At 34.8% G+C, this 23,835-nt stretch overlaps 2 protein-coding genes across 2 annotated transcripts; both read left to right on the plus strand.

Annotated features, from left to right (window-relative positions):
- Nucleotides 1-12,869: 12,869 nt before the first annotated feature.
- LOC125671279 (uncharacterized) lies at nt 12,870-16,052 on the plus strand. Its single transcript, XM_048906853.2, has 4 exons — nt 12,870-13,672; nt 13,787-13,984; nt 15,501-15,648; nt 15,886-16,052. The coding sequence occupies exons 1-4, from the start codon at nt 13,670-13,672 to the stop codon at nt 15,945-15,947; spliced, it is 411 nt and encodes a 136-aa protein (XP_048762810.2). The 5' UTR covers nt 12,870-13,669; the 3' UTR covers nt 15,948-16,052.
- A 5,306-nt stretch (nt 16,053-21,358) lies between these two features.
- On the plus strand, nt 21,359-22,432 carry LOC125671280 (uncharacterized). The gene is made up of 4 exons (XM_048906854.2): nt 21,359-21,452; nt 21,574-21,753; nt 21,897-22,044; nt 22,266-22,432. Exons 1-4 carry the CDS (start codon nt 21,450-21,452, stop codon nt 22,325-22,327), a joined length of 393 nt encoding a protein of 130 aa, XP_048762811.1. The 5' UTR covers nt 21,359-21,449; the 3' UTR covers nt 22,328-22,432.
- The last annotated feature ends 1,403 nt before the right edge of the window (nt 22,433-23,835 follow it).

Consider the following 23,835-nt stretch of genomic DNA (forward strand, 5'->3'; position numbering starts at 1 on the left):
CTGATTCTTTTAAAAGTTTAAATTTATTTACCGAAATTTTGTATAGAAATTCAGCATTTTCGCCAATAAGTTAATTTTTTTTTTTTTTTATCTCCAACCCTCTCGTTTTTCGTCCCATTTTGAATTTTGAGACAAGACCATGAAAATTATGTGAAAGTTTAGAAATTACTCCTAATATGTTCCTTAAACTGTCAAATTTGATGTCATGAATTTTTACGATTATCACGTGCAAAATGGTCATTATTCATTTTCATTACTAATATTAAACTTTTTAAAAAATCTGTATTGTTAGAAGGTATGGTTGTATATCTATTTTATGTAATTATTGATATGTGTTGCTCATGTTGTGTTGAAACCAACATACAAAACAAGTTTAATTAAATAAATCTTTCAAGTACAAAAAGGTCATGTTTAGAACACTGTATGTTAATAACAAGAGTTGCGACTCCAGTTTTTAGCTCACCTGAGCTGAAAGCTCAAGTGAGCTTTTCTGATCACCTGTTGTCCGTCGTCTTTAAACTTTCTACATTTTCGACTTCTTCTCCAGAACCACTGGGCCAATTTCAACCAAATGCGGCAAAAGGTATCCTTGGGTGAAGGGCTTTCACGTTTGTTCAAATGAAGGGCCATGCCCCCGTCAAAGGGGAGATAATCACAGAAATGCAAAAATAGAGTGTGGTCATTTAAAAATCTTTTTCTCAAGATCCACTTAGCCAGAAGAGCTGAAATTTACATGAAAGCTTCCTGACATACTGTAAATTCAAGTGTGTTAAATTCATGGCCCCCGGGGGAAGGATGGGGCCACAATAGGGGATCAAAATTTTATATACAAATATATAGGAAAAATCTTCTCAAGAACCACTAAGCCAGAAAAACTGAGATTTACATGAAAGCTTCCGGACATAGTGCAGATTCAAGTTTGTTAAAAGCATGTTCCCGGAGGGAAGGATGGGGCCACAATAAGGGATCAAAGTTTTACATACACATATATAGGGAAAATCTTTAAAAATCTTCTTCTGAAAAACTACTGGGCCAGGAAAGTGGAAATTTACATGAAAGCTTTCTGACATAGTGCAGATTCAAGTTTGTAAAAAATCATGTCCCCCTGGGGCTAGGATGGGGCCACAATAGTGGATCAAAGTTTTACATGCAAGGTGAAGATAACGAACAGTGATCAATCTCATAACTCCTACAAGCAATACAAAATAGATAGTTGGGCAAACACGGACCCCTAGACACACCAGAGGTGGGATCAGGTGCCTAGGAGGAGTAAACATCCCCTGTTGACCGGTCACACCCGCCGTGAGCCCCATATCCTGATATAGGGAAAATCTTTAAAAATCATCTTCTCAAGAACCACTGAGCCAGAATAGCTGAGATTAACATGAAAGCTTTCTGACATAGTGCAGATTCAAGTATATTAAACTCATTACTCCTGGGGCTAAGGATGGGGCCACAATAGGGGATCAAAGTGTTACATAACTAATTAATAGAAGAAAAATATTTTAAAATTATCTCCTTAAAAAGCATTGGGCCAAAGAAGTTTACATTTGCACGAAAGCTTCCTGACATAGTGCAGATTCAAGTTTGTAAATATCCTGGACCTCGGGGGATAAGACGGGGCTAAAGTAGGGGTTCAAATTTTACATACAAATATATAGGGAAAATCATTTAAAATCTTCTGAAAAATCACTGGGCCAGAAAAGTTTATGTTTACATCAAAGCTTCCTGACATAGTGCAGATTCAAGTTTATAAAAACCATGGTCCCCGGGAGTAGGTTGGGGCCACAATAGGGATCAAAGTTTTACATGCGAATATATAGGAAAAATCTTTAAATATGAGCCAAGGTGACTCAGGTGAGCAATGTGACCCATGGACCTCTTGTTCTTTTTAATTTCCTGATTCTCTTTCAATGTAGAAATCAAAAATATACTTCCTCAAACAAATGATATTACTCCAAATCTCAGGTGCGAACCTCTTTAAGCACTTTTAGATGTTCCTGTATTGACGTTTAAAACAATTTTGTACAGGAAATACATGTATAGTACATAATATACCTTTGAAGAAATATGCAAAATATATCATTCAATCTTATTTTGGGTATTTAAATAACAAACATTAAAAATTAGTTATATATCACGTAAAATAAAGGAAATCTTATGTATCACGGATGAATATTGCGTCAAGTAGCCCCTATATTTATTTATTTTAACACTTTGAAAATAACACTTGTTATATCAATATTGTTTTCTATGTATAAATTTCAGTATTTCACTGTTGAAAATGTAATACACATATATTTCACTAGTTACATAAATATAAGATTATATACAATGTAATGATAATATAATAAAGATAATAATAATACACGTACTTTATTTCAAGAAAGTGATCTGGTTAGTACACGGACTGCTCCTCCACGGAACCTGCCAGCTGATACAGACAAATCTATACACAAATAATCATTGAAACAGTCTTAAAAGCATGAAAACAAGAGCACGTAACAAAACTCACAATCACTTATCATAATTAATTATCAGTAACAAACAATCACAAAATCTGATAATCCAGATTGCGATTAAAAGACATAAATATTAGTGGACAACGCCATCAATCACACAATTGTCCGGGACGTCAGTACTTTGTGAAATGCTACGGTGTTTGATTAATATCTGGTAACTCTGAATTTCATGTTTCTTTGTCTATAATTGTAAAACCTTGTTAGATTCATTGTTTGGATTTCATAAAAGGTGTTCGACTCGATCGAGTTATGTATGTCAGTGTAATACCTTATCGTTCTTTTTTGTGTTTGGATTTTTTTTTTTAAAATATCATAAGACAAAGAGAATCAGGAAAAAAAAACATAAAGCAAATTTTTAGGTAAAATGCAGAATGTTAATGGGCTTCGTACAACACATTTGCATTTCACGAACCTGTCATTAACCAAGATGTTTTGTTTTTATCCAATCCGACCACAAGTAAAATATGATTTATTAACTTTATTATTTTACCTTTTATTCAAAGTTAAGTTTCCATTTTCATTCGAAAATAGTACATTTCACTCATCTTCAGACATCAATGTGTACGAGTGTCAAACTTCCTTAATGATATCGTAAAATCAGATTATATATCATTTACATGGATTTTTGAATGTAAAATGATTATATTCTAAATTTCTAAGTGATTATACTAAATTACCCCATTTAGTAACGCCACTTTAATATGTGAAAGTAAATTCAAATCGTTATGAACAAAACGATTATTCTTTAAATCCTTTACAATTCAAATTGTCTTTGTTTACCATTACAAAAATATTGTATAAATAAAATAAAGCAATTAATAATAAAATGAAAATAAAGAAAGAATCACGAAGATTGTTTTAAAACTGTACAGAATACGGGCCTTGTAATTACATTTGTCGCATAAACAATAAAAGGTTTAAAAGACGAATATGTTCACGTATGCTTTCATTTTAAATACGTTGCTAGGAAACGCTTCGATCTTTAGATACAGCACGAGTGAATTATTTCATAATCAGTTATTACGTGTGAGGGTATATCGCAGAATAATGACAGCGGCATTCCTTTGATCACTGCATTGATTGATTGAATATTGTTTAACGTCCCTCTCGAGATTATTTCACTCATATGGAGACGTCACCACTGCCGGTGAAACAACCGTGGTAGAGTATATGATAATCATGTGACTTTTGAATACGACTGTATCGAATGAAAATCTTGAATGCTGTATATTTCATTTCTTGCCACTTGATGTTCGGCGGTCTTAAATGTAGCTGGGGGGGGGGGGTTGATTAGTCCCAATTTTCTCCCAGGGAGTGTAAGTTGTACAGCTAATGTATATAATGAAAGCAAGCAGTGTAGGGATTATTTTTGAACCTGGAGTGTACGGGCTGAGGGTTAACAAAAGCAAGGCAATTCTGGTTTTAACTGTTGAAATCCACTCATCAATACTCATTAAGATCAATATTTTGATTTCTACAATTTGATTTCCCAAAAATGTTTTTAGAATGATTTTTTTTTTTAAAAAGATGGCTTTCGAAGACCCCACCCCCAATAAAAATTTCTCAATTTTTACGTTATCTTCGCCTTTCATTATGGAGAAAAAATTTCGAACGAAAGTAAAACAATTAAACAATTATATGCCTAATCTTTTTAAAATTCTAAGACGATTTACATGTATATCTCTATTTTGTATTGCTTATAGGAGTTATGAGATTGATCACTGTTCGGTATCTTCACCTTTATAGGAATTATGAGATTAATCACTGTTCGTTATCTTCACCTTTATAGGAATTATGAGATTGATCACTGTTCGTTATCTTCACCTTTATAGGAATTATGAGATTGATCACTGTTCGTTATCTTCACCTTTATAGGAGTTATAAGATTGATCAATGTTCGTTATCTTCACCTGTATAGGAGTTATGAGATTGATCACTGTTCGTTATCTTCACCTTCATAGGAGTTATGAGATTGATCACTGTTCGTTATCTTCACCTTTCATATTACTCCTCCTAGGCTTTTGATCCCACCCCTGGTGTTTACAGGGTTGGTGTTTGCCCTTCTCTTAATTTTGTATTCTCTATAAGATTTATTCCTCGTCATCACTTTTCACCTCTTTCAGTTGCTGAGGTGGTACATGTATCAACACCGAAAATATTTAAGTCGGGATGAATCAACTTCATACAATACAAAATTTACAAATATTTGTGGTCAGGAATGCCGAAACAATCTCACTACACATCATCAGTAACACAAAACAATATAACTACACACCATCAATAATACAAAACAATATCACTACACATCATCACTAATACAAAACAATATCACTACACATCATCGGTAATACAAAACAATATCACTACACATCATCACTAATACAAAACAATATCACTACACATCATCACTAATACAAAACAATATCACTACACACCATCAGTAATACAAAACAATAAAACTACACATCAGTAATAAAAAAAACAATATCACTACACACCATCAGTAATACAAAACAATATCACTACACATCATCAGTAATACAAAACAAATATCAGTACACATCATCAGTAATACAAAACAATATCACTACACACCATCAGTAATACAAAACAATATCACTACACATCCGTAATACAAAACAATATCACTACATATCAGTAATACAAAACAATATCACTACACATCATCACTAATACAAAACAATATCACTACACATCATCAGTAATACAAAACAATATCACTACACATCATCACTAATACACAACAATATCACTACACATCACTAATACAAAACAATATCACTACACATCAGTAATACAAAACAATATCACTACACATCAGTAATACAAAACAATAAAACTACACATCAGTAATACAAAACAATATCAGTACACATCATCAGTAATACAAAACAATATCACTACACATCATCACTAATACAAAACAATATCACTACACACCATAAGTAATACAAAACAATATCACTACACATCATCACTAATACAAAACAATATCACTACACACCATCAGTAATACAAAACAATATCACTACACATCATCACTAATACAAAACAATATCACTACACACCATCAGCAATACAAAACAATATCACTACACATCACTAATACTAAACAATATCACTACACACCATCAGTAATACAAAACAATATCACTACACATCACTAATACTAAACAATATCACTACACATCATCACTAATACAAAACAATATCACTACACATCATCACTAATACAAAACAATATCACTACACATCATCAGTAATACAAAACAATATCACTACAAATCAGTAATACAAAACAATATCACTACACATCAGTGATACAAAACAATATCACTACACATCATCAATAATACAAAACAATATCACTGCACATCAGTAATACAAAATAATAACACTACACACCATTAGTAATACTAAACAATATCACTACACATCATCGGTAATACAAAACAATATCACTACACATCATCAGTAATACAAAACAATATCACTACACATCATCACTAATACAAAACAATATCACTACACATCAGTAATACAAAACAATATCACTACACACCATCAGTAATACAAAACAATATCACTACACATCATCGGTAATACAAAACAATATCACTACACATCAGTAATACAAAACAATATCACTACACATCATCAGTAATACAAAACAATATCACTACACATCAGTAATACAAAACAATATCACTACACACCATCAGTAATACAAAACAATATCACTACACATCAGTAATACAAAACAATATCACTACACATCATCAGTAATACAAAACAATATCACTACACATCATCACTAATACAAAACAATATCACTACACATCAGTAATACAAAACAATATCACTACACACCATCAGTAATACAAAACAATAAAACTACACATCAGTAATACAAAACAATATCACTACACACCATCAGTAATACAAAACAATATCACTACACATCACTAATACTAAACAATATCACTACACATCAGTAATACAAAACAATATCACTACACATCAGTAATACAAAACAATATCACTACACATCATCGGTAATACAAAATAATATCACTACACATCATCACTAATACAAACAATATCACTACACACCATCGGTAATACAAAACAATAAAACTACACATCAGTAATACAAAACAATATCACTACACACCATCAGTAATACAAAACAATATCACTACACATCACTAATACTAAACAATATCACTACACATCATCAGTAATACAAAACAATATCACTACACATCAGTAATACAAAACAATATCACTACACATCAGTAATACAAAACAATATCACTACACATCAGTAATACAAAACAATATCACTACACATCATCAGTAATACAAAACAATATCACTACACATCATCAGTAATACAAAACAATATTACTACACATCATCAGTAATACAAAACAATATCACTACACATCATCGGTAATACAAAACAATATCACTACACATCATCACTAATACAAAACAATATCACTACACACCATCAGTAATACAAAACAATAAAACTACACATCAGTAATAAAAAAACAATATCACTACACACCATCAGTAATACAAACCAATATCACTACACATCACTAATACTAAACAATATCAGTACACATCATCAGTAATACAAAACTATATCACTACACACCATCAGTAATACAAAACAATATAACTACACATCCGTAATACAAAACAATATCACTACATATCAGTAATACAAAACAATATCACTACACATCATCACTAATACAAAACAATATCACTACACACCATCAGTAATACAAAACAATAAAACTACACATCAGTAATTCAAAACAATATCACTACACACCATCAGTAATACAAAACAATATCACTACACATCACTAATACTAAACAATATCACTACACATCATCAGTAATACAAAACAATATCACTACACATCATCACTAATACAAAACAATATCACTACACATCAGTAATACAAAACAATATCACTACACATCATCAGTAATACAAAACAATATCACTACACATCAGTAATACAAAACAATATCACTACACATCATCACTAATACAAAACAATATCACTACACATCAGTAATACAAAACAATATCACTACACATCATCAGTAATACAAAACAATATCACTTCACATCAGTAATACTAAACAATATCACTACACATCATCCGTAATGCAAAATAATATCACTACACATCATCAGTAATACAAAACAATATCACTACACATCAGTAATGCAAAACAATATCACTACACACCATTTGTAATACAAAACAATATCACTACACATCAGTAATACAAAACAATATCACTACACATCATCAGTAATACAAAACAATATCACTTCACATCAGTAATACAAAACAATATCACTACACATAATCCGTAATGCAAAATAATATCACTACACATCATCAGTAATACAAAACAATATCACTACACATCAGTAATACAAAACAATATCACTACACATCATCAGTAATACAAAACAAAATCACTACACATCAGTAATACAAAACAATATCACTACACATCATCAGTAATACAAAACAATATCACTACACATCCGTAATACAAAACAATATCACTACACATAATCCGTAATGCAAAATAATATCAGTACACATCAGTAATGCAAAAGAATATCACTACACATCATCAGTACACACCATCAGTAATTCAAAACAATATCAGTATGTTCCAAATGTGTAATACAGTCATATGTCAGTGTCGATATACACACGGTTAGAGGGAAGGTACACATGGCATGCCGTGGAATACAATACTGGGGCTTGTTTTAGAAAACAACTTACGGCAAGGTCGCAAGTCTTAAATTGTATCACACAGTTATTACTTTAAGTGAATGAAATAAAACTTTCTGAGGCTTAATTTCCAACATTTAAAAAAAAAATATTTTGCATATGGAGTGAATGACTTTACAATAAACCTGAAAATTCCAGTATGTAAAGTTTTGTCGTAAGTCGTAAGTTCTTTTTTAAAATGCACCCCAGATTTTCTATGAACCAATAGAGAAAATCTTGTATAAATGTAGATGTGCATATTTTGTTTTCAAAGGATAATCATTCAATGCTTGATTAACCAATACGCAGTTAATATCTGGAAAGACATGTTTGCATTCAAATTATTATTTTCAATGCTTAAAATTTTTTCAGATTAAGAATTGATCAATTAGTGATCAAAATATACATGGCTTTTGATTAAGTGGAGATATCTGTAACTGTCTTTACATAACACTGGAAGATTCAAATAATCGAGATTATTTGAGTTTATATCAAATAATCCGTATTAATTTTGATACACCCTGTAGGTCGGGTCTACGTGACTTTAGCGGCTAGATGGTACAAGTTAATTTGTATGCACTACGTCACACTCGGTACTCCCTGTGATCGAACCCATTCATTACACTTTTCCAACCGAAGCAGCAACGTGGTTCTGTATTAGAGGCGGAAACCAAGCACGTGGCCGAAGTTTTTCTCTCCCCTTTTTGGATTTATTCCCTACACATAGCTTTTAGACAATTTTTCCTGCATTAGGAATGCCACCTATAAAACTAGCAGCGACCCAGAGATCCCCGGCCAGGGGGGTCGGGATGAAACGTAATCGTCGGACAACAGCTCAACTCCGGGAACGAAGTCCAAATCACACGGCCACACCTTGGACGGATCGACTAGCCCCTGCAGAGGGGCAGCCACAGCCCCCTGAGTAGGTCCCTCGATTCCCAATCGATAATACACCGGATAACCCGGGTGAGTCTTGCAATTTTTTGTTGAACCAAGCGGCATATTTACCCTTGGCTTTACCTTGTCAAATTACATCTGCATGCGATGATATCGGCAGTCATGTCTCGCTTAAACTCAAGCAAAAAATATGGGAGGGGGATTTATTGATCTGTCTGTCCTACTCAAATCTGCTACGGAATTGGAGCAGTTTGAGTCCCACGGGGATTTACAACTTGTCAATGGCAAGCTATGCGTAGTCAAGCGCCAACTTAACTCCTTTTTGAGCATTGAAAAGTGGACATCAGCCTTCATGATTTACATGAGTATTGTACTTCAACATAGTCAAACGGCCCAGAAATGCTTAAGTACATGCGAGATATAAGGCTTGCAGCTAATCGTTCACAAAATTGGCAAAAGTATGACGACCAATTCCGACTCCGTATAAGGCCTCCAACCCTGCTATGTCTTCACAGCGAATTCTGGTTGATGTACATAAACAACCAATCAAATTTCTCTCATCCCTAGAAGGTGTCAAGCGGTTTATAGGTGTCTCAATATATCAAGACTTCCTATATCTTATTATTTTTTTTTCAGCAGCCTTTTCATTGGCATTTTTACGGTTTGCACAGTCAGTAAGTTTTGTCATCGTCGATTCCACAAGTTTCTCAAAACCAGCTAGGTCAAACGTTGGTATTTTCACATAGGTCCAAGACCAACCAAACCGGCAAACCCCTAGTTTGTCAAATTATCTGCCCAACACTACTAATTAAGGCATATTTATAGCCCCCCCCCCTCCCATTACTTATATATTGCTCTTTTCATGCGGATGGCTACTCCTACGACACGTTTTCAGTACCTAGAACATATTGGCATGATGCCCATAGTTGCATGATAAAAATTCATGGCTAACCAGGTTAGAGGTTTGTACATTGGACACAACCATGTCATCAAGGCTACTGAGATTGAGTTGTTCCGAACAGATGGCACTCGTCTGTATGTCGGTCCTGGGAAATCAATTATTTCTCAGCAATATCAAGCGGCCTTGGATTTTTTTTTCTTTTTCTTTTTCTTTCTTTCTTTCTTTCTTTCTTTTTCTTCAAATGTCAAGGTTTTTCTTACCCGCAGCACAAGTAATTTATCATTTCGTGCTTGTTGCTGTTTGCCAATTGTGCGTTTACTGTAATTTTTGTGCAACTCCAGTTTCAAGTACTGTGGTTTGGTCAAATGACTTATTCTTATCCATGTAATTCTTTATTATGCCCCCCTTTGAAAAAGAGGGGGTATATTGTTTTGCACCTGTCGGTCGGTCGGTCTGTAGACCACGTGTTGTCCGCTCTATCTTAGAACCATTCACTTGATGATAATGATATTTCATATGTGGGTTAGTTATGAGTAGAAGAGGATCCCTATTGTTTTTCAGGTCCAAAGGTCAAGGGTCAATCTACTCTGGACATAGGAATATAATGTCCGCTCAGTGTCTTGAGAGCCCTTTGCTTGAAAGACATCAAACTTGGCACACTGGTGCATCCTAAGGAGTAGATGACCCCTATTGATTTTGGGGTCACATGGTCAAGGGTCAAGCTGGGCATGGGAATATACTGACCATTCAATGTCTAGAGAACCCTTTGCTTGACGGACATCGGGCTTGGTGCGCCGGTGCATCTTCAGAAGAAGATGACCCCCCATTGATTTTGAGGTCACATGGTCAAAGGTCAAGGGTCAAACTGGACATACGAATATACTGTCCGCTCAATATCTTGAGAACCCTTTGCTTGACGGACATCAGGCTTGGTGCACTGGTGCGTCTTCGGGAGAAGATGACCCCTATTGATTTTGAGGTCACATGGTCAAAGGTCAAACTGGACTTAAGATATAATTTCTGATCAATGTCTTGAGAACCCTTTGCTTGACAGACATCAGGCTTGGTACATTGGTATATCTTCGGGGGAAGATGACTCCCATTGATTTTGAGGTCACATGATCAAAGGTCAAGGGTCGGGCTGGACATGGAAATATACTGTCCGCTCATATCTTGAGAACCCTTTGCTTGACAGACATCAAACTTGGTACACTGGTGCGTCTTCAGGAGAAGATGACCCCTATTGATTTTGAGGTCACGTGGTCAGGGGTCAAGGGTCAAACTGGACATAGGAATATACTGTCCGCTCGGTGTCTTGGGGACCCTTTGCTTGACAGACATCAAACTAAGTACAGTGGTGTATATTCAGGAGGAGATGACTCCTATTGATTTTGGTGTCGCATGGTCAAAGGTCAAACTGAACATAGTAATATACTGTCCACTCAATATCTTGATAACCTTTTTGCTTGACGGACATCAAACTTGGTACGCTGGTACATTTTCAGGAGAAGACGATCCATATTGATTTTGAGGTCAAAAGTCAATTGTTGAACTGGACATAGTAATATCTTGTTTCCTATATTTTAAGAATTGTTTGCTTGATTGACACCAAACTTGGTACACTGGTACAGCATAAGGAGTAGATGACCCATATTGTTATTTAGGTCACATGGTCAATTCACTCTTGACATAGGAGGATGTTGTCTGCTCAGTGTTTTGAATTGATGATGCTACTATCAATTAAATGATGTGTGTGTGTATGGCCCTTTTCGATTGCACCAGGGGTGGGGTGGGGTGGGGTGGGGGGCATATGTGTTTTACAAACATCTCTTGTTGTATTTTGAGTTTCACTCAGTTATTAATCCTACAAGTTTTTTGTGGGGGACATTGTTCCAATGTCTGTGGCCGAACTGGGGAGTCGGTAATGGTATTTGATGACTGTTTCTGCTCCAAAACCTGGTTGTTTCCCCCACCTGCTTCTAAAGCAGGGGGCAATTTACAGTACTAAAAGTCGTACAAGTTAAAACAAGTAAACTAATAGTGGGGCCACCACCGGGGACGGTTGGGCCCACATCCACCTCACTTCAGTGAGGGGATGCTACAGTCTGATGCATGTTTGGGGCTTATGTCCAACATGATAATGTACATACCAGGTAGCACTGCAGGAGACAGGGTGAGAAGGGCGGGTCTCGCTTACCTCCTTAGAACGCTGGCGTCCGTTCAGGTCTGGGCACTGAATGTTTTACTCGGGCCCCCCAGCGTACCCCTTACAAGTTAAGTTAAACTGGCTCACTGGGCGACTCCCCAGTTACCCCACAAAAGTTTCACATGCGGCCGATATTGTCCATTTCAGTATATCCCGGATGTGTCATTGCTGTTATATGAATAAATTGGTAAACGTTGCTTGTGTCTGTTATTCACTACAATGAGTCATGGACTGTTATTACAGCCAGTTTTTTGGTTTTATCTATCAGGCGGATTCTTTAATTAATATTCAACGTATGATTATGATTACTTTATTGTGTGTACAAAATGTAGAGTAATGACGTGATGAAAGTATTTTGTCCTGTTGGTTATCGGCCTATATGAATAGTTGTAAAAGTTCATCAATGTTTTATTCATGATTGTATTATATAATCCAATACTCCGCCTAAACATGCAGAAGGCATATATTAACCATGTGTTATCTAATAAATCCAAAATCTGCGTCAAATATGGCAGTTGAAAGAACGTAGAATGTACCGATAACGAACTATCAATTAGATGTGCCAACGAATGTAACCAATTTCATCATATCACGCTGTACTAATTCAGATCACTAAATAACTGCTATCAGATAAACAATGTACAATGACATAAATGCACAAATCAGGTAAACAATGTATGATGTCATCAATTCCGATGTTTGCCTCTATAACCATTTAGCGCTTCTTCATGTAACAAATAATTCAACAAACACGTAGGTGGGATAGGGAGAGTTTTTTAATGAACAGAATTTCTGTGATATATAATTTTGACTTTTCTTTTTCCATGGATTGGATCATCAATATATGTAGCGTTATCAATGGTTTCTTTTAAATTCATTCAGGCCTGCTCAAATGTTCTTCATAAACAATGCATAAAATGACTTTTAAGATAAATGACAATCGTTCTGATAAAACCATATGACAATACCATATGGATATGAAATGATAGTTCTTTTGATATAATGATAATTATTTGCTAATGATCTGAAAAATACGATCAAACCAGGTAGCAAAAAGTTAGAGAAAATAAACATTGACCGTTTGCATATATGTCTAGAAATAATGGCATCATAAATCAAAAGTCTGTACATTGACGTCAGTTATTTAAAATTTTAGTTTTTATTTGATACGAAAGAAAGCTCTGTAAGGAGGCGTGACTACAGAATTGGATTATATTTCCAACAACTGCAAGGTATACCTGATCAGGGAAATATCTCGTTCTGTCTACTTCGTTGTTAGATAATTTCAACTCTCATCATGGTAAGTACTAGTAATGCAACACAGTATAATTCATATTTACAAAAACTGTTATTAGTTTGTTTACCTCTTAATATAATTCTGATTTATTTGTTTATTTATTTTTTTCATACTTAGTTCCGATACCTTCTGGTTTTCTCGTTGGTCTTTTTATTGATTACGGAGGACGTATGCGCTTGGGGAAGATTAAGAAGAATCTGGAGAAGAATTAAAAGGGGGGTTAAAAAGGTGACAGAAGTCATAGCTACTGCTAAAACTGTCTCGACTATCGCTAAAGCAGCTGCGGTAACTTTAGGCAAAAGATCCACAGATGATGTAAGATTTTAGATTAATCATGATCAATACTATTTGTTTGGTATTTCAGTATAACTATTATAGCTCACTTCGGTGAAAGCTCAAGTGAGCTATTTTGATCACTCGTAGTCCTTCGTCTGTCTGTAAACGTTTCACATTTTCATCTTCTCCAAATCCACTGGGCCATTTTCAATCAAACTTGGTACACATCATCCATGGTTAAAGGGAATTTAAGTTTGTTTAAATAAGGTTCATGTCTCTTCAAAGGGGAGATAATCACGAAAGTGCAAAAATAGGGTGGGGTCATTTAAAAATCTTCCTCTCCAGAACAACAGGGCCAGAAAAATTGAAATACACGTGATCCTTAGACGATTTGACTCCTGTCTTTGGTACTGTTTTTCGTTCTAGTTCTTACAAGTTTATTATTTCGGATTTCCAATATTTCGGCTTTGGCATCAGTGGAGAGACATTATTTGTCGAAATGCGTATCTGGTGCATCAAAATTGGTACCGTATAAGTTTTACATGAAAGCTATCTGACATACTACAAATTCAAGTTTGGTCAAATCATATCCCCCAGGTATAGGGTGTGGCCACAATAGGGGATCAAAGTTTTACATGCAAATATATAGGGAAAATCTTTTTCTCAAGAACCACTGGGTCAGAAAAGTTCAAATTTACACGAAAGCTTCCCGACATAGTGCAGATTTAAGTTTATTAACATCACGGCCTTCGGAGTATGGTGGGGTCACAATAGGGAATATCTTGAAAATAGTGGATCAAAGTTTTACATTCGAGTATAAAGACCTTTCATGTGATGCAATATTGTGTGATCTTGTGACCTTGAACTAGAAGTTTGAGCTACTTGTAAGAAAAAATAACCTATCTAATATATCCGGAACTATTTTAGGTAAGATTTTGATATTTTTTGTATAGATTCTTGATGGCAAGACCTTGTACGCAATGGTGTTTGATCTTTTGACCTTGTACTTTTAAAAAAAAAACTGAATTATTCAATATCTCCTTAACTATCTGAGGTAGGGCTTTCATATTTTGTATATAGGTTCTTTATGGTAAGACCTTATTATTTGCTGAAACTTAACCTTGTGACCTTGACATGGAATTTTGACCTACTTTCATTAAAAAAATCTTACCTATCTAATATCTCCTGAACTATTTAAGATAGGGCTTTCATATTCTGTATATAGGTTTTTATGACAAGGTCTTCATATCATACCATGATCAGTGACCTTGGTCATATCCAGAACAAAAAGATCATGTTAGTAGTATTGGTATTGGGGAATCTTTGTGTTACGTGAATTCATTGTCAGTTATATTGTGATCCGTTGGGGTCACAATATGGGGTCAAATTTTTCTCACAGGAATAACGATTAAAAAACAACCTTTTAAAAGTGACAACAGCTGAACAATGCCAAGGTGACTCAAGTGAACGATGTGGCCCATGGCCTCTTGTATTCTATTTTTCATTAAATTCAATATCTTTAACTTTAATTCTCTACGTATTCTATTTTTTGCAGGACGTGCTCAAATTGGACATCTGTCAATTTTCATCTTTTGATTTGGACAATGACGACAACATTAGCGACTCAGAAATATCCATCCTTATTGAAATGACTGGGATGATGGATCTTGATGAATTCTTTGAACAACTTGATATAAACAAAGGTAGAGTACCTCTTGTAATTGGACATTTCTACAGCCATTGATCTTTTTCATCCTCTCTAGATTGGGTCATTGCCTACAGTCCGTTCATTACGATGATACACATTTCATTCTTCACACTGTGCCATTCGTACAGTTGATTGACACACTGATCTATAATACCAAGGTATTTAGGGTGTCTTTCTCTGTAGTCTGTAGACTTATTTGAAATAATCGAGTCTTTAAAAAATCTGCTTTCAGATGACAAAGTCACAATTGAGGAGCACACCAATTCCAGACTTATCAAGGAGGCATGTTCATGATGTGAATTGTTTCAATCCGTGCATAAATCTTGTTGATGTTCGTTTCTTTAATGCATTTGATAGACTGTTTAAACTTAACTTTTGAATAAACAAATTTATTTTTCATTCTTGTTATTGGACATTAGTATCAATTGTCTATCCAAGAAGTCGACATCCATAAAACGAGATATAAACGAAATGCAAAGTGCGATGGTGGTTTCCAACTCGTTTTCATGAATTATTTCAAATGAGTGCCCTTTACTCTTATCAAATTTCACTATTTTCTACTCAAGATCATAACTCTAAATATGAAACTACACTGTATCATACCATTATCACAGCTTTAGGAAAAATATCTAAACTTTTGCTGCTCTTCCTTTGCTCTAAAGGTAGCTCCACTCTCGTATGATGTCATAGGTTTTTGCATTATTTGATAAAACTTTGTGCATGTTTTTCAAGGAATTGTATTCACTTGGTATGCTAAAAGATTGGGAAGACTATTTGATACTTAAAATGTTTATATTTGATTATTGATTGTATCTTGTTTAACGTCTCTCTCTCTCTCTCTCTCTCTCTCTCTCTCTCTCTCTCTCTCGAATTTTTCATTCATATGGAGACGTCACCAAGACCAGTGAAGGGCTTCAGATTTAGACCTTTGCTCGGTGCTTACGGCCATTGAGCAGTGAGGGTTCTTTAACGTGTCACACATGTTGTGACACCGGACATCCGTTTTTAAGGTCATCTCCGAGGGCCCGTGACATTCACACCTTATGCCGAGCGTTTGGCGATGGAATTCTCGCTACATGTTTTAACGACTTATGTCTGTTGCGACCGGGCTTCGAACCCCGGCAATCCGCATGCAGGGCGAACGCTCTAACCTCTTTATATTTGATGAAAGGCGATATTTGATGAAAGGTGAATATAACGAGCGGTGATCAATCTCATAACTCCTATGATGGAGTCGGTTAGGCTGTCAGCCTCTCGACCGAAAGGTCGTGGGTTCAAGTCCTGGCCGCGGCAGGACCGACGTTGTGTCCTTGGGAAAGGCACTTTACATGAATTTCCTCACTCCACCCAAGTGTAAAAGGGAACCTGGCTATATACAGTGAAATATATTGTTAGAATGTTAGTGTTCTAGTGCCTGTAACGGCAGCTTGCACAGTATGCTTCCTAGGAAGCTGAGAAAGTTCTAGATTGATATAAGGTCTGCCGGGATAATAATGTATTGTAAAGCCCTTTGAGCAGCATACGCTGGAAAAAGCCCTATATAAAACCAATCATTATTATCATTATTATAATCTATACAAAATAGAAAGTTTGACAGGTGCCTAAGAGGAGTAAGCACCCCCTGTTGACCGGGGAGCCATATATCTTGATCAGGTAAACGGTGTTATCCGTAGTCAAAATCAGTGTGCCAAGATAATGGATAATGGACTATTGCTACATGAAAATGGGAAGTTGACGACGAGCGGAGAAGTTGAAAATGATAATTATAATTGTATTGTTTGATTATAATCAAAAATAATAAATTACCTTTATTTTAAAAATGTAAAGGGCAATAACTCTTATGCTGGTATTTACTCTTTTGTATGTCTATTATATAATGATTTCCCTAATATTCACAATTGATAATTTATCTATTCATAACCATAAAGTAGCAGATTTTTAAACGGTTGAAATTAAAATTGTCATGTATACCAGTTTATATATATATTATTGTGCTGTTTAATAAAAATGTGCGATTTTATGATGTTTACATATACATGTACTTCCCAAAATGAATGTCTGTAGTATTTTTTAAAGAATAAATAGTTTTTTGGTTTATTGCTTGAATTAAACTATATTGAGTGGAAATTAATAGTTTTCTACTTTGAATCATTAGTATTGATAAGTCACATGAGAGTGGAGGTACCTTAAAGGGAATAACTTAGATAAAGAGAGAAACGCAAAAATTCTATCTCTGTTATTGGGTGTAGATCAGCTGTCAAAAGCTAGCACGAAAACTTTAGCTATTTAGAGGGTGCATCGATTCGTATACATGCTATGATGTCTACCGTACATGTACAGTGACGTATCCCGTACATGTACACATGCTATGACGTCTACCGTACATGAATGTACACATGCTATGTCGTCTGCCGTACATATACACATGCTACGACATCTCCCATTCATGTACACGTGCTATGACGTCTAACGTACATGTACACATGCTATGACGTCTTCCGTACATATACACATGCTATGACATCTACCGTACACGCAAACTCCCCATCGAGGCCTCATTACGTATAGACCTCTCCTATGTGACGCAGTACACATAGGAGTACATAAACATACATATTTGTATATTGTGAGTCCGCGATTATCACGCGGGCAAATAACACTAAAGAAGTAGTTCGTAGTTAAAGTTTGAAGATATTGACATTAAAAGCATTAATATAAAAGTATGGATTTTATTTTAAACATAAAATGATCAAAAGATCATTAAAAAGTAAGGAGACTGTTCAAATTATTGGGTAAAGTAATGAACTTGATGTTTACGTTCTTGTTTTGAAAGTTGTTTACGTTTGACGTTATGCTTTTTCGTCATTCTACAGTGACGCCACACAGTATACACGGCCTAAGAAATCGCTATCCCATAATGCCTAACTGGAAGAGTTTGGTTTGTGAGCGAACGAACTCTGGCGGAAGTTTGCCGTACACGTACACATGCTATGACGTCCACCGTACACGTACACATGCTATGACGTCTATCGTACACGTGCTATGACGTCTACCGTACTTGTGCAATGCTATGACGTCTACCGTACACGTACACATGCTGTGATGTATACGTATACATGCCATGACGTCTACTGCACATGTACACAGACTATGACGTCTACCGTACATGTACACATGCTATGAAGTCTATCAATGACACACATACTCACACTGTACATCCTGTATTAAAAAAATACTCCTTATATTTAGATTTAATAATGTAAGATCTGTAAAAGATCTTAAAAGTGACTTTTATTATAAAAGTTTTGTTGGAGAAAATTATATCTGTCTAAAATTATGTACATATTCGTATATGTACAAAAAAATATTGCTAAATTCAATTCCAAATTATTGAATTGACCATTGAATAATAACTTACCTGTAAGTAAATGGAACAAAGATGTAAAACCATTTTGTGAGCATTGTATAGTTGTTGAAGAGTCAGAACATCTTTTGCATGTATATAAGTGTAAACTTTGTGAAAATATTTGGAGGAAAACTAGTTTGTTTTGCGGTTTCAAAATTACCTAGAAAATATTGGTGTTTGGTTTCTATAACGAAATCAATACAAAAAAAACTAGATTGAATAATTCCCCATCTTTTATTTGTTTTACGATATAAAAATATAAAACGAAATGCAGATTCAAAATGAAAACATGGATAATTTTCTAAATAAGATTAAAAAACCTGTCTTTGTTCACAAAATGTTATTCTAAATAAAGCATGTATGATTAGTGATCCAAACCCTGTCCAGGAGTCCGTGTTTGCCCAACTCTCTATTCTGTATTGCTTATAGGAGTTGAGATTGATCACTGTTGGTTTTCTTCGCCTTTCACCCAAAAGCAGACAATCGTCTGTGATTTTGATATCTGTAAATGAGTGTGCTTACACACACACACACACACACACACACACACACACACATATATATATATATATATATATATATATATATATATATATTATGGTTATTTGTAAACTTGAAACCTGTTTTAATGAAAGAAAAAAACTTATATACACTTATGATTATGATTACAATGTGTTTACAAAATGTAGAGTAATAAAGACGTGCTGAAAGAATTTTGTCCCGTTGTTTATCGGCCTAAATGAATAGTTTTAAAGGTTTATCAATGTTTTATTCATGATTGTTTTATATAGTTTAATACTCCGGTTAGACATGCAGTAGGCATATATTAACCACGTGTTATTTAACAAGAGATTGTTTGTAAAACACATATGACCCCATGGTGCAAAGTTGAAAAGGGTTATACACAGACATCATTTAATTGATAGTAGTATCATCAATTCAAAATATTGAGCAAACAATATCTTATCCTATGTCAAGATTGGATTGACCATGTGACCTAGAAATCAATAGAGGCCATCTACTCCTTATGCTGTACCAGTGTACCAAGTTTTGGTGTCAATCAAGCAAATAATTCTTAAGACATAGGAGACAATATATTAATATGTCCTGTTTAACTCTTGACCTTTCACCATGTGACCTTAAAATCAATAGGGGTCATTTTCTTCTAAAGATATACCAAGTTTGATGTGTGTCAAACAAAGTGTTCTCTAGACATTGAGTGGTCAGTATATTCCTATGTCCAGTTTGACATTTGACCTCAAAATCAATAGGGGTCATCTACTCATTAGGATGTACCAGTGTACCAAGTTTGATGTCTGTCAAGCAAAGGATTTTCAAGATATTGAAGCGGGCAGTATATTCCTATGTCTAGAGTAGATTGACCCTTGATCTTTGGACCTGATAAACAAGAGGGCCCCTCTTCTACTCATAGCTTATTCACATATGAAATATCATTACGATCAAGTGAATGGTTCTCAAGATATAGAGCGGATAACATGTTGTCTACCGACCAACATACCAATCGACCAACACACTGATGCAAAGCAATATGCCCCTTTTCTTTGAAGGGGGCGTGATAAATCCCAAAATCTGCGTCAAGTATGGTAGATGAAAGAACGTAAAATGTACCAATAACAACCTATCATTTAGTTAACGAATGTAACCACTTTCACAATATCACGTCTTACTAATTCATGTCACCAAATAAACATTGTGCAATGTCATAAATGCACAAAATCAAGTATGTCATCGATTCAGAGGTTTGCCTCTATAACCATTATGCACTTCATCATGCAGTAAAGAATTAAACTAGAACGTGGGTGGGTTAGGAAACAAAATATCAGTGATATATAATTTTGACCTTTTTTCGATGGATTGGATCACCAATAAGTGTAACGTTACAAATGTTTTCTTTTCAATTGATTCAGGCGTTTTTGTTCTTCATAAATAAAATGCATGAAACTACTTTTAAAGTATTTGACAATCATTTTAAGAAGACCTCAGAACCATATCATACTGTTATGAAATTATTTTATTTTGATATGATGAAACTTTTATTTCTGTGAATGATCTGAAAATTACGATCAAACCAGGTAGCGAAAGTTTAAAGAGAAAATGTGTTGACCGTTTGCATGTATGTATACTAATAATGGCATTGGAAATCAAAAGTCTGCACATGACGTCGATTGATTAAACTTTAAGCTTTTGTTTTATGCAAAAAGATCAGAATTTTAAACCTCTGTAAGGAGGCGTGGCAACAGAATTGGAAAGTACTGAATGGAGTTGTTTCCAGAAAACTAACAGGGATAACCAATCACAGAGTATAAATTAAGGGCGAGATATCGTTCTGTACAGTTCTTTGTTTTAGATAGATAATTTCCACTCTCATCATGGTAAGTACTAGCAACACAGGATAAAGCATATTTAGAAAAAGTCATATTAATTTGTTTACCTATTAATAGAATTCATGTTCATTTATTTACTAAGAATGTTATTAATTAATTTCATGCTTAGTTCCGATACCTTCTGGTTTTCTCGTTGGTCGTTTTATTGATCACGGAGGACGTATGCGCTTGGAGAAGAATTAAAACAGTCTTGGATAAGGTTGACAAAGGCGTCCGTAGGGTCAGAAGATTAGTAGATTCTGCTAAAACTGTCCTGTCTATCTTTAATGGGAAAAGGTCCACAGATGATGTAAGATTTTTAGATTATTCTCTTTGAAGATCTTGATTAATACTTTTGATTAGTATATCGTTATATATTCCATTTCTAAGAGAAAGATTTCATTGAATTCAATATTTTATACTTTACTTCGTTATATAATTTATTTTTCGCAGGACGTTCTCAAATTAGACATCTGTCAATTTTCATCTTTTGATCTGGACAACGACAACAGCATTAGTGACTCGGAAATAAATGTCCTTATTGAAATGACTGGGATGGATGATCTTGATGAATTCTTTGAACAACTTGATATAAACAAAGGTAGAGTACATTTCGTTATTGGACATTTCTACGGTCATTGATCTTTTTCGTCCTCTCTAGATTGGGTCATTGCCTACAGTCCGTTCATTACGATGATACATATTTTTATTCTTTACACTGTTCCGTTAGTACAGTTGATTGCCGCACTAATATATATTGGGAGGGGTCTTCATCTGTAGCCTTATTTGAAATGATAGAGTCTTTAAAAAATCTACTTTCAGATGACAAAGTCACAATTGAGGAGCACACCAATTCCAGACTTATCAAGGAGGCATGTTCATGATGTGAATCGTTTCCATCCAGTTTAATTTTTTTTCACATTCAAATTTTTAATGCATCTGATAGACTGTTTAAACTTAACTCTTGAATAAATTAAATTCCTTTTTCATTCTTGTTATTGTGAATTAGTATAGATAGTTTACCAAAAGGGCTAGCATCTATGAAACGAGGTATATAAGAAATGAAAAATAGGGTGTCCGACCGGCGATTATTTCCCGACTCCCTGTATTTATGAATAATGTCGAATCTACATGTACATGTATCAATGGATATCCTTTACTTTTATTAATTTCTACTACTTCCTATTCATCCTGTGGGGATACGGGTTAGAATTGGTCCTCAGTACCCCTTACTTGTCGTAAGATGTGACTAAATGGGGCAGTCCCTTTGATGAGACCGCAAAAACCGAGGTCCCGTGTCACAGCAGGTGTGGCACGATAAAGATCCCTCCATGCTCAAAGGCCATCAGCGCCGAGCATAGGCCTATATTTTGCAGCCCTTCATCGGTAATGGTGACGTCTCCATATGAGTGAAATATTCTCAAGAGGGACGTTAAACAGTATTCAATCAATCAACTACTTCCATTCAAGATCAGGAAGTTGATTACTTAAAGAGCAGGTCCCGGCACTTTTACGTATTTTTTCAATGGATATTTTGTTTCCGATTGCTGATACTTTGTATCATTTGGTCGATTATGTTAATAGAAAACATTAAAAAAAAAAAATAAGCATTTTGTTTGGTTTTTGTGGTAAAAAGTGAGGAATTGTAAGTGGCGAAATATTCGGCTTATTCAGTAAGTCGCGCCTCCGAGATGTTGATGTGACGTCACACCCAGAACTTGGAAAAAATGATACAACGATGTGTTGTTGGTGGATGCAACAACACTAACAAGAATGCGTCTCTATACGAGTTTCCTTCAAACATATATCTGAGAAAAGAGTGCGACAAGTACAAATATGTGAAAAACATCTATTAAATCTTGGGGTGGATTGCCAGAAATTTTCCAGAAGACCTTTTTTCCCCTGCAACTCACCCCTCCTATTTTCATACCCTTCATGTTTTGTATGCTTTATTTGCCATTGTTTTGTTGTTATTTGCATGAACTCATTTATTTTGAAATGTCTTGTATTCCTACCATGGTAGTACTACACTCATGTGAATTGTTGCCTTGTATGTATTTGTGGGTTTTTTTTTCTCTTTTTTCTTCCATACCATTTTGTTTACTAACAATCAAACCTTATGTGCAGTTTGTCATGCAACCATATTTGTATATTCTAGGTCTTCAGAAATACATGTCCTAATACTTAAACCCTCAACAGGAAACATTTTCTATGATTGCATCTACATATTTTCAAATTACACATACCACAACTTAGATAATGGGTAACTCCATTGAACAATTCCGAGCTTTGATCGGTCTTTTCTATTTATCAGGTAGAGGTACTTACAAAAGACAACGTTTTATTGTGTTACCGTTTTCATGTTTTATACATTTACTCAAACACATTTTAA

The sequence above is a fragment of the Ostrea edulis genome, chromosome 4, assembly GCF_947568905.1.
Source record: "Ostrea edulis chromosome 4, xbOstEdul1.1, whole genome shotgun sequence".
In the NCBI taxonomy this organism is placed as follows: Eukaryota; Metazoa; Mollusca; class Bivalvia; order Ostreida; family Ostreidae; genus Ostrea; species Ostrea edulis.